The sequence below is a fragment of the Anopheles coluzzii genome, chromosome 3, assembly GCF_943734685.1.
Source record: "Anopheles coluzzii chromosome 3, AcolN3, whole genome shotgun sequence".
In the NCBI taxonomy this organism is placed as follows: Eukaryota; Metazoa; Arthropoda; class Insecta; order Diptera; family Culicidae; genus Anopheles; species Anopheles coluzzii.
The window spans coordinates 83,800,494-83,813,922 of NC_064671.1; the positions used below are offsets into that span (position 1 = coordinate 83,800,494).

At 44.0% G+C, this 13,429-nt stretch overlaps 1 protein-coding gene across 3 annotated transcripts in view; it reads left to right on the plus strand.

Moving 5' to 3' along the window:
- The first annotated feature begins 3,813 nt into the window (after positions 1-3,813).
- Positions 3,814-13,429, plus strand: part of LOC120958048 (transcription factor AP-2-epsilon) — a 71,275-nt gene continuing 61,659 nt past the window's right edge. The window contains exon 1 of one of the 3 annotated variants that reach the window (XM_049609209.1): positions 3,814-5,615. Coding sequence is in view for 2 of the 3 variants with exons in the window: in XM_040380595.2 (XP_040236529.1) it covers positions 5,607-5,615 (9 nt within the window). In the remaining variant the exon portion in view is untranslated. The remainder of the gene's footprint in view (positions 5,616-13,429) is intronic. The other 2 variants (XM_040380595.2, XM_040380597.2) reach the window with 2 other exon arrangements.

Consider the following 13,429-nt stretch of genomic DNA (forward strand, 5'->3'; position numbering starts at 1 on the left):
CAGTTTCTGGCGCTGGAATATGTTTATTAATTAAACCGATTATTATTACTACTCTTGCACTTGTGGATATGTGTGTGTATGTGTGTGTGCTCTGTGTGCGCTGCTATTAATTCCACCGAGACGTGCCAGGAGCTATGGCCGGAATTCGCAAACCGCGAGCGCCATAACTATACTGTGCCATACCTTTGTCCTGGTTGCAGTACAGCGTTTTGGGGCTAAAAGCTAAAGCTAACAATCATTGCTGGTAATCAACATCATTTCTTGTGCTGCAATGGGTCTAATGGAGGAAGTTACATTTCAAACAGAATATTTGTTGTTGTTAATGTTGTTTCGCAAATCTTCCCTGTTTCTACAAGGTTTAATCTTCAAAATGTAAAATAACAAAAGTAAAATGTATTAAATGCAGAATCAAATATTTCGTTAAATTCTTTCATGTTATGTGCACTAGACAACTATTAATTATTCTTCAATCTTTACAAAATATGCTAAATATTACGGTCCGCTGTAATTTAGTAAAATCATTGCATACATTAATTATATATTTTAGCATCCGAGCCGAGGTAGAATCAAAACTTTGGTTGAAACGGACATAGCGTGATCATAGAAAACCCTCAAGGTGTTTCCCTAACTGGAAATGTTAGAGTTTAGAGGCTTTACCTTGGATACAAACTCGGGGGGAACTACAAAAGAGTTTGGGGGAAAAATACAAACTCTTTAAATGAGAAGTCGATATATAGAGTGTCTTATAATGAATGTATTGCAGTGGTATTATTTGAATTTTCTAAATAGGATTCAACAGAATTCAAAAAATTTAGCCTAATAAATCATGCTTAAGTGGCTATGTTTTCGATGGTTTCCTAATGCATATATCCTGTATGAAATTACAATACCAAAGATTAGCTAATATATTTTGCAATAAAATGGCAATACACTTGATTGGATGGAACACGCAATGCTGATTTATTTGAATGTGATAAATTATCGATGGCAACATCAATAACAAAGGGCACCAGCCGTTTTAACTCACCTATGATTCTTAAAGCCTCAAAAAGGATTTTTCCTATGATTCTTAAAACCTCAAAAAGGATTTCTCCCATAAATGATGCACATTTTTGCGAAGCAGAGGCTTGACATATCATCAAATTTCCAAAAATATTGAACAAAATATAATATTCTTTTTAATCTTGTACCTTAGTAATATTCAAACGAAATCTTTTTAAACTTTTCAGCATATTTCAGGCCTTCTTAGCAAGAGAATAATTATCATTGTTCTAAAACGTTTACAAAATTACTATCACTATCATTTCTGATAACTGCTTGAACCCCTGTAAAAATGAAATGTACATAAAAATCATGCCAAAGCTATCATAAGCTATATTGTTAATTACACATACATTAAACATGCACGGCGAATTGTATAAACCTTTGATCAATAACAATATTTACTCACTTTGCAATCGATACTTGCATGAATAAATCCCACATTTAACACTCTTCCCGCAAAACAACGAAACTCTCCATCGTTACGCACTGCAGATTCAACTCAATTTGCACTAAAATGTGACAAAATGGTGCCTCCAGGACCCCGGGAAAAGGCACATAAAGTTCCTCCATCCTATCCAGTACCATACCACGTCCCCCGTACGTACGCCCATTAAACGCTCTCTTTCTCTCTCCTCAAACCCACCATCCACAAGCACTCATTAAAGTGCAGCACTCCTTGCTTTAGTCATCTTTCCCAGTGGGGATGGGGGGAAATTGTGCCAAACGTCCTGTGAAGAGCCAACGGGAGCTAAGGAGGTTGGAAAATCGACCAAGTAAAAGGGCTGTTTGTCTTTAATCAGCAGTAAAACCCAGCCACTAGGTAGAACTACCAGGCCGTAACAGCCACCACCGTTAAAGGGGGGAAATGTCATAAAATCTCTCCCCCCCCCCCCCTCCTATTTTTCGGGTACAAACTTTTCCTTCTTCCTCCGTCTCACATTTTCCATGCGGAGTACAAGGAAGGAGATTTTTATTGCTCCGCATTCTCGGCGCATTCAAAATGGAAACCCCTATAACCATATTTCATCCTCAATGATCTTTCTCGGAGAATGCCCGAATTTTCTATCCGTGTAATGACACTGCCGTGCTAGCTCGTATCGAGCATGAAAGAGTGTGTCTGTGTTTGTGCCAACGTTTCTGGGAAAGTGCAGCAGTAAATTCTGGCATTTTATTATGGTCCTGCAGGGTGTGTTGGGTAGCGCACGGGAAGGTTCATCGGGGAGGGGGTGGGGGAAGGAGAACCAGGGCAATCTAGCAGCTACCCCGGAAGATGCCTTCGAGCTCCGGCGTGTGCAGTAGAAAGAATGGCGGAAAAGTTTTATGTAACTTTAATAAATCCCCTCCATCTTCTCACAGCCGATCCTGTCCCCTTGGCAAAACGTACCCCGCACCTAACCAAAGAAAGCAAACACGAGAAGGCAGGCAGGACAAAGACATTTTCCACTTCTCCACTCTCCAGTAGGGCCAGCATCCTTTGCCACCAAAATCACGACCACACGCGAGGCAGGAATTTTCCCCGAAGTCTGTACCGGACCGCCTCGGGAGTCGCTTTTCGCGCACCTCGGGCATTAGGAAAAGGATAGCATATCACACCCCCTCATTGAAGGGGGTTGAAAAACAGGGACCACTAGAGGACGCTTCCGGACACGCTTCCTTTGGCTTCGTGGACGGGAGGGAAAACGCTGCCGCGCACCGGAGGCTGAACTACCGGCCAATCGCTCGGAGCGATGTCGGTGTACATAAGGCTGCTGTGGTTGGTGCTGGCAATGTATTTTGGAAAGTGCATCGTGTGGAAAGAGGGATAGAGAGGTAGGTAGGATAAGGTGGGTAAAACAGGCGAAATGCGCTTTTACTGCTGGATAAAATCGATTCCAAGTAATATGAAAGATGTGAGACTTAGTTTAGTTGATAAAGCAATCGATGTAACGACGCAAAAAAGCAAAATGCCTCTTTTTAATTGAAAGCTCCTTAACAACGAGCTCCCTTTACACACCAGATTAGAACACACGACGGTTGACAATTTAAACACCGCTGACGCTGCGCTTACCAACTACTCCGACAATTCAGTTATACTACCAGGCGCAATACAGCGTACTAAAATGGAACCGCGATGCTGCTTCGAGAGAGTGAGAGCCAACAATTGTGCTTATGGCGCTTTTTGCTGCCGTTTACTGCCACCGTTGTGCAGTAGGGATACGGCCCTGTGTGTTGTACCTTTTCCCTTACCGCCCTGCTTCTTTTTGTGTGTGTGTGTGCTGTATTTGCAATCTCCCTCCTGTTCCGCACCGCCAGCCAGACAGATATACACAGCACGACAGAGAGATACCAACGATGGGATGCTTTGGCACACACAGCATCCCGGTACGAGCGTGTCTGTGTGTGAGAGAGAGAGAGAGAGAGAGAGAGAGCAAAAGAGAGCCGGAGAGTAGCCGCGATGGTGAATCGTCGCGCGCTTCCGACAGCGACAAATAGCCAATAGCCGCCTTTTGCTCGGAGCGATACGGCGAAAGCGAGACGGCTGACGCTGCTGCAGCGGCGAGTAGGCGTTACCAGTGCAGCTAGCGGTTGCTTCACTCGCACCCGGCACATAGCGACCGACCATCCTGCTCACCCCTTGGGTTGGCGCCGACTGCCCGAGGATTTACGGCCCTTTCGGCGGGAAGCGAAAACGGAACCCTGCAGCGTCAGAAGCCGTCGTCTCCTCCCCAGCAACCCTCGGTTTGTGTGTGCAAGGACACACCGTGGCATGGGTTGCGAACGGGGCAACCGGGGGGAGGAGGGGAGGACGCCGGCCCCGAGAGAGCGCGCGCGCTCGGGAAACCGAACAAACAGAGAACAGATACACACGCAGAAAAGGGCGCCCTGCGAATAGGCCCTGCAGCTTCACCTGAGCGCACACTTTCAATCGATCGATTGCGCAGAGCATTCGTGCTGCGCTTGCTGTTTCCGCGGGTTCGCGTGAGTTTTTTTTGTGCTGTTGTTGATGTTGTTGCTCGGTTCTTCCCTGAAGGAGAAGTTGGTCCTAGGCGCGCTGCTGCTGCATCTTCATCACAAAACACACACCACCACCACTGCTGCTGGGGCTCTGTGCGTGTGCCGTGCGTGTGTTTGGTTTCGGTCGCGGTGTGTGTTGTGCTGTGCGTTTGGCAGTTGACAGGGCCGGACACGGCGGACAGTTCGAATTGCGCCCTCCGTACGGACAAACGGAGCCACCGAAACGTGCAAACCCCAGGACATACAAGCGTGGCAGTGCGTAGTGGTCGTACGAGCCGGGACTGCCTTGCTTCTAAGGAAGCGGTTTGTGGTGTGTAGTATAGACGTTGCGTTTGTCGTACTGCCCGGAATACTAGTTCGAGTTCGAGTTTACAGTGCGTAACTCTGTGTATGTTTGTGCCAAATTCTGGGAAATTAAACGTGCTTACCCTTTGGCGAGGATACTACGCATTTGTAAGACGCATTCCTGAAGTAGACTACGGAAAAGCCCACTATTAGAACGCAATCCAAGAAAGGCAAAACCAAACCACGTTAAAAGGATAACCAAAAACCAAACCAAACTGGACATAGAGAGGCAAATTCGCTTCGTGATAATCTCGTGCCGAAGATCTCGCTCTCTGTTAGCTGTGCTCACTTCTAAGTGAACCAATCTACAGCGTGTTTGTGACCTGGAGATCTACCGTAAAAGAGCGAAACCTCAAAATAGCGTGTGCAACTTGGCAGCCATCAAGTTCCGTGTTCCATCCAAAACGTCAAGTGTGTTGCTTAGTGACGGTGCACGCGATCTGGTGTGTTTCCCAAAAGTTTCCTTCGTTTCGTCGCCTACTGCCAGTTCCTTCACTTTGCTCCCACTCCTCCATCTCTAATCACAACACCACCTACGCCATCGGCGCCCAGTTTCAAGCTGCAATACCTTAAGCGTGATACTTTAATGTGCCTTCTCTTCGAATTGCTCTCGTTCGAAATCTACCAAGAGCAGCACGTAAAATAACCAGCCAACACCTTCTAGATATCGTCTGAATCTGTGAACACGGGCGCAAGCATTTGGCGTTGAATTAGGCGGGCTGACAAGTGTTGTTTTGTGTTTCGTGACTGAATTCCCACAACCAAACTGAATAAGGCGGAGTAGTGTTTAAAAATACACACAAACACACCGAATAAAGAAGCGATTGCTGCAACGATCAGTGATTAAGGTGAGATACTGTTTGAAACAACGGAAAAAACCCTTTTGTAAGCCAAAAAACAAAGCACTACATATTCCTCGCCACCATTCTCACGTGTTTACTGTAAGTGTGTACGTGTATCTCTGTTTTTGTGTGTGTATGTTGGTTGTATACTTGTGTACGTGTGTATGAAGCGTTGCTTGCTCCCATCAGGCAAAAGTGTGTAGCACGTTGTGTAACCTTCAGGTGTTTCTAAGGACTATTGCTTGTGAGATTTGTTCCGTTCGTCGTGTATTATCGTAGTGTGTGTTAGTGTGTTTTGTGTGAAAGAAACTATTAAATTCAACGAAGATCAGCAACGCACCCTTGGGCAGCCACTACGGAAGCCAGCAAATCCTCTGCGACATGATTATGGTATGCACAGTTCAGTAATTCCAAAAGTGTTCCCTCATAAGCGCCTAAAGTTATACTACCCTTTCACTTGCGTGAAAGTATACTACTAAACGTGCTCTCGTACGTCATTATTAGTCTTTTGAGTTTTTTTTTCTCTCCTATTGCTTTTGTTGCATTTAAACCTTCCCCAATGCAGAACTAGCTTCCATGCAGAAATGCTTTGTTCCCACGATAAGGCATTCCTCACTCACCTATCACGAACACCCAAAACCTTCCCACGGATCATTATCATTCCAAACCAATAAGCTGAGACAGCCACCGCAACAAAAACGGCCACAGCAAACAGAAGAAAAAAATCAATCACAAAACTTAATATCGCTTCGCATGCAATCGTCAGCCGTCCCAATAACCGATAGATTGGATGAGCATTTGATCCTTTGGCGGTCATCGGTCGATGGCTTTATCCTTTCCACCGGGAGTTGCCCTTTCTTATTGCCACTACCACGAGCTTCAGCGAACCGGCCACGCTACCCCCGAGAATGGTAACAAAAAAACCCGAGGTAGAGAGGTTTAACAGTTAAGCGTCTAGAAATTATTCAAATTGCTATCGCCCACGGATATTGGGGAGGGTTTTTGGCAGTTTCGGCAGCGTGATGCGCTTGCTGGTGTTGAAAGGATAAGAAGAGAAGAATTGGAGGATTGGAACTTAATCAGACAGTTCGTCAGGAAGGTTTTGTTGCTAAGCAAACGGTGGGAAAATAGTAAAAAGTAAAACATTTCAAATCTAGTGAGATGAAGAATTGGCTATCGTTTCAGGGGATGTTCAGCGATTTATACGAAATTATATGTATTTTTAGTTCTTTGGAAAAATATCTAGGTTAAGACCTACATTAGGTAATTATAAATACACTTATAGTTTTACATCGTCATTTCTATAGCTCTTATAGACATTACTCCCATTTTATACCTTTCAACTGCTTGTTTGCAACTGCATAACATAAAACATTATAGAAAAATGTTACAATATCTTCTAGTTATCTGTATAACTGAGATTTTATAAGTGCATTCTTCCTGGAAGCTATTACACCAGCATCTAGCGTATATCAATCAAATCAGAACTTGTATACTCAAGGCACTGTTTTCTGATAACGAACTTTATTAGAAGGAGATTCTCGCTCTTTTATACACCTTCTAAAATATGTGCTCTAAACTGCCGTACGAATATGACTTGTTTGATGTAAATCAAATGAAGAACTCAAAGGTATGATTGAGGAATAAAGGACCATTCACAAGATGTTTAGTGTGATGTGGTTTGATAGAACAATTTGATATAAAATGATATAATATAATCCAACATTAGTTTTTGAAATATTGTGTCTTCCTTACATTATGTTCTTTAAAATAAATCTAGGCCTTTTAAACTGCCCTTTTTGCAACAACTATTTCAATCCTTGAAATTATATCGATTAAATGAATGACTTGAGAACGAATGTAAAATACTAAGCGACTGTGAAAGATACTGAATAACACCTATAAGTCACCTTCTCAAAGACCTAGGAGCTCGCTTGAAATCCACCCCACCTTCCCCCGTGCTGCAGTATCGATTCATTTTTAATGTCCCACCACCGTCCCGGCATCGCAAACAGAGAAATAAAAGTGATCATTAAAATCTTGCTTGATGATTACCGGGCGATGCACGCCATATTCCATTTCGCGTCCTGCTTCTTGTCTGGGCATGAATCATGAATCGCCCCCAAACCCTTAGCACATTTCCTGTCGCTTTGCTGATGCAGTCAGATGCCATCGGAAACATTGTAAGGCACACCGCCATGCAATGCCACTAGCATCCATGATGCCTGGCCTGTCTGTCCGTCCAATGGGCTTCCTTTCGAGGTCCACATCCGTGCTTACGTGCTTTGTGTGCACTGTGTCCCGTGTTTTCCTTTTACACGCACCCTTCATCATTTGAGTTCGTTCATTTATCACGCTCTCGGCGTCATCGAAATCGTGTCTCGACATCGGACCCGGCCCTGAGAGTCTCCAACGTCACCGAAGCGTCCATCATTCGATCGATCGAAGCTCGTACTCGCTGGTTGGCTGCCGGTCGCCAACATTGTTCTGATCCTGCTGCCCTTTTGATTCGAGAGAGCAGGTTATCGATTTGTGCTTGCCATTGCACGCCGATTCTCGATACGCTGTCCAATCCGAAACCTTTACCTTGCGTCCCATTCGTACATACCCGCCCTCAGTGATGCTTCTGTTCGCTTATATAATGTTTCCGACATTTGGGTCTGCGTTGATGTAGAACGTGAAATGTTTTGCCCAAACTGGATCACGTTTGGCACGCTTGAAGCAAGCCATCCCAAGTTCAGCTGGTGAAAAATATGCCTTTTAGTAAACCCGTTTCGGAAGTGTGGAACCGGTGAATCGACATTAGAATACCGAAAGTGCGGCGATTTTCGCATCACGCCAAAATGTTACCACGACCACCCGATCCATTACCACCCTGGCAGGGGTACTCTTTTTCCCTCTTGAAAGCTTTCCACCGGCACTGGTTTCTCTTCCGGTGAGTTAACCTTGCCAGTGGCGGGAAAAACTTCAACCAGACCGGAGGACCAGACCCACGCACCCGCTCCTCCACAAAAACCCCCGGAACGAGCCCGAGCTGTACCATCAATTAGTAACTGCTGCCGGCACTGGCGGTAAACTTTAACGAGAAAAACCAGTATCCGGGGCCGGGGCTCTGGGCTCTGGCTTTGGCGCGTTGTTTACGTACGAGTGTGCGCGCGCGAGCATCAGCAAATGGGTTTCGGGGCGAGAGGGCGGTTGGTTTATGGTAAACGTGTACTTTTTGGAAGCCTCGCTGTTTTGAAGATGAAACACAAACGAAAGGCGAGTACATCATCGCGTACACGCAGACAGGCAGACGTTCTTTAATGAGGGAAGGACGAGTTTGGGAGGGAGTTTAATGGAGTTTGTGCGCGATGGGAGGCAGGATGTACACAGAATTCTATTTCAATTCCAGTTAAAGCACGTTGAAGCGTTGCGCTGCGCCAAAATAGGCTTTTTTCGAAGAATCGCCATTTTCATAGCAACTAAGTAACCAGAGCAACACAACGTGACAGCCAAGCATGGCACTCACTCAATCTCTCGAGCAACGTCCATAAACGCACACAGTGTGAAATATGATTCGATCGATAAACCATGCCCCCGATAGCCGACGGGGTTGTAGGGAATCCCGATATTTTCCTGGAAGTTTGTACGGTGCGAGCGAAATGTCTCATTTTGCACTCTCATCAGCACCGGAGTGGCTAACAATCAACTAACTAGCAGCAAAAGACGATTGTTTCTATTTTTTTCCGGCACTGTTCCACTACGTCCCACATCGTTTGCATATATCACACTGCACCCTCCAAGCGTGTGCGTACATGATGCAGGTCGGCCGATATCGATCTCGCCCTGTGCAATGGACGGCCCCCGACGGCAACGTGTTAGCCAGCAATTGTCGCATCGATTAAGTGCACACAGACACTGGGAGCGTGGGGCACTAATCACGCCGACACCGTGAAGGTGGAATGACAAATGAGGTTTGCATTATAGAATGGAAAGGTCGCACCCCAGCAGGGAAGGGCCGGGAGGGGATGTACGTTGTTTAGATAAATCACACACGCAATCGGGAGCCTCGCTTTCACGTACATATGTGCAGGCAGCAATTGACGGCCCACAGCGGCGGCGCCCGGGCGGCTCGGAAAGGTTGAGGCAAACCCGGTTGGGTGGAAAAATAATCACCACCCAATCGGGGTGGCGCTCTACTCATCCGGAACATTGTAACCGTCACACCGGTGTGTGGTGTACCTCTGCTCACCTTCATACCACTTCATTATTTAATGGTTTTGTTTCGATTGCTACATTATTTTTTTACATTTCTCCTGCGTCAAACTAGAGTCACACGAAAAAAGCTCACATTGCGGCACAAACTTAATCTAATCCGTTGATGGACCCGGGACTCGAAATGCACGCGGTAAGGGTTGTGGGTAATATGTTACAGCCGAGGGTAATGAACACATCATCCATAAACCACCGCAACAGCACAAACGGTACATGATTAATGTCGTTCGATTTGTTTCGCCCCCGGTTGTGCAAATATACGCTGCTGCCGCTACATTTTGAGCAACGAGCAATTGGTTTCAATGTGTGCGGGGCCGTTTTTGGTTAAGCTTTAGTGTGGTCAACTAACCCATCACTTCGTTTTTCGGGACTCTGGGATTCACACACTCTGAGCGATCGATTGATGGAGAAGAGTTGGCCTACGGTTGTTTTTATTTGTGTTTCGGGGATGCTCGTTAGCAGAGGATCTTTCCTCTTCGGATCATCTTTGGTGATTCATTCCGCACCGCAGACTGTAACTGAAGAAGAAGGTTAATAACTCTATACCCCACTCGTTTTTTTGTTATTTTTTTTTCATCCGGTGATGAGCGTACCGGGGCGTAATCTTCCGTAAATGTCCATTAGCTACGTTCGGCAGGTTTTGTTGCGCTCCAGAAAAAAAGGGAAAACATGGCTCAAGCAGCTCATTCCACTTGATTGAGAAATCGAGTTGACCTCGCCTAGAATATCCTCCCGCATGCACTCGATTCTAATGATGGGTAGTGCCAGCGCCACCACGCATCTCCTTCACCGCCGAATGCCGCCGCGATAAAGCTCATTTCCTGTTGTCAATCAAGCGCCGGACTGTGCGCACCTAATAATCAATCTAGCGATCGCTTCAACCCCCGCCAAGAGAGAAAGAAGTGATTAGGGCAGGTCTAGCAAGCGACCGAGATCCCTTTCTGCTTTGACTGTGCCGTTGTTGTTGAATTCAGCCATAGTGTGTGAACGATTAAAAAGACATGAAATGAAACCTAGTGACACCCTATAACCGATGGGCAAACGGGAGGTCGGGTAAAGTTCATGCGGCATTAGCGGCACACGGATCGGAAATGATCGCTCGCTCGCTCGCGGAGTGCGCTCTTTCACCATTAAGTACCGTTTAGGCCCGGGACTCGATCCCCCTAGGTCGTTTAATCCTTTAGTGTTTGGATTTTTTGTTTGACGAACTTTGAAGATGAGCGATAGGTTCGGAGGTTATAAAGTGCATTTAAACTCAATTAAAAGACGGAAATATGTAATTAAGGCCAAAGAAATTGACATGAACAGGAACAATAAAAAATCAGTGTAAAAGTAATTTCTTAAATGTAATAAAATAATAGCAGGTTATTATTTAAAGAAATTCAACATCATCATTTAAGTCCGGTTATTTTTTTTTTGTTGCTGGGCTTTATTTTAATTATTTTTTAATTTTATTGTTTGTTTCAAATGTGTAGATATTGCATTTTAAAGTTTGACAATTTGAATACCTAAATGTTTGAATGGGTTTCAAATATGTTCTTAAGGTTTCTCGTTGTTTAGTTTTTAAATTTATTAAAAAAATTTATATAATTTTATTATAAAATATTAATTAAAAAATATTTAAAAAAAAACACATCTTTTTCAACAGAAACACCATTTCTGTATACATCATAGCCAAACAACTTTCCGTTTAGTAACACACACATTCATACTCCTTTCTCTGCCAAACTTCATGCTTCAAAAAGTATCAAATGAAAACGCTCATTAAAAGAAACCAAAGCCTGCCCGGCATGCCTGCTTTTATGTTATCAATTATCAGAGGTCTCCGGGTGTTTTTGCTTTATTACGCCAAATCATACGTATCCTTACTGCCCAGCCGAAATCAATGCTCACCCAAACAATGAACGATAATTTGCCCACCGAGTGGGTGATCGCACACAGTCTTTTTTTCGCCAGTTTTATGGTGCTATGTTTTTGCCCTTTGCTTGGGCAGACTTTTAACCGCTGCCTTCGATCATCCTTCAAAATCTCGAAGGCTCAATCTTTGCGAAATACGCCAGAAACCAAGCCCGAGACTGAAGAAACGGGAGGGAGTGCAAAAAAAATGTTTATACTTTTTGGAGTGTGCCGTGCATGATGTGTTGGGTTTGGGTTTGTTTCCTTTTTTCTTCCCTGCGTTAGATGGATCATAAAGACTGTAAAAGGATCGAACGTCAGGGAGAAGGAAGAAAAAAAACCCACGAACGCGTTTTGCTGCGGCCTTTTCTCGCCACTTATGCCATCAGCTCGCGCTCCGTGTCCATACCTTTTAGTCACGAAAGGCTGTCAAAGTGTGCGTCCCTCCCGTGCCTGTGTGTGAGTGGCTAGCAGCACCGTTTGTCGAAATTCCTAAACGCAGACCCTCTTTTATCGCAGGAGTTGAAAATTATGCCAAAAAAACGAAAAATGAAATACATAAACCAGCAGAACGTGAACGCGAAGCCACAGGATCGAGTGAACGTATTCAACAAGCAAACAAAAAAAAACCACGCACAGGAAAATGCACCCTCCTGCATCGACGTGCAACAAGCAATTGACCCAAATTGTGTAATTATAAAATTCTTCAAATTCGTTGATGCGCTTCAACAGAATCTTCGTCGCCGGCACAGTACAGTGTGTGTGCGTGTGTCCGTGAAGATTGGGCATTCTTGTAGTTGGGCTTTACTTTACGGCAGTTGCAGCATTCGTGGCACACGATAATGTGTGCTTGTCAGCGCGGTTAGCCAAGATGCAGGCTCAAAGTGAATCATAATGCGGCTGCATTCATTAAAACGATTAGTTTACTTAACACATTACGCGGTCCAAACCCCCTCTCCTTTTCTTGCAACGAAACATAGCACATGGTAGGCATTCGTTGAGGAAGACTCGCTGTCTAATGTCAGACAGATAACAGCGAGCTCAGAGAGTTGTGTTGAATGGGAGCCCTTTTTTTCGCTTGCCACGGCGTATGATCGATTGCTAATTAGTGTGTATGACTTGATTGCGGTCATTATGGTAATTAATGAGAAGTCGTTGCTAGCTTTCCTGCAAATGGCAAGGGTAAGGGTCAGTATTCATCATACGAGCGAAAGTGATCGTTGTCATAGCTACGTATGGGTGTGGAATGTGATCTACTACGGTGTGCTCGGTTTCTGAAGGGAATCGGAAGAGGGTTTGAGGATAAAACAGGTGATACAAAGGTTGCTAATCGATTTAAAAGAAAGAGGGGAAACATTAGAATTGCAAAACAGATGGGGTACATCATTTGACAACTTGTCATCAGTGCACAAATACGACACTACCAATTACATATTTTAACAATTGGTTTACAAATGATCAGCAGATAACTATCAAATAAAAATTACATGATATTATCCTCATTTGGAGTACAACATGAAAAAGGCCACATATTTGAAGGGCTCTGTAGCAGGTGTAGGAATTCGTAAATATGTAAAGTGTGTGGTAGTTTTTTTTTTTAATGTTGTTTTTTCTGTTCTTAATGTTTAATGTTTTGATGTTTTTAATGTTCTTAAATCTTGAAGCTATTACTACAATTTTGAATTATTTGTGGATTTTAATTTTAAACTTAATTCTATTATTATAATTAAACGAGGAGGAAATGTTTTAACTTAAAAAATAATTCATTTTACCTTCCTAAACTTATCGGTTCAAAAATCTCCCAACAGAACCTATATCTGTTAGTGAATTTAGTGTCCCTATAGAACATAAAAGTGATTAAATCTATAAGATTCTTGCCTCAACATTTTCAAATGATTGTATAGCATCCTAACATATTGAGTCGCACCTGTTTTATATACATTGATATGATATTTTATATTGAGTTACCTACGTGTTAAGCCATCAATTTCAAGAGAGAAGAGTCTTCATGCACAACTCTTTATTTGCTATGCTTCATACTTCATACCCAA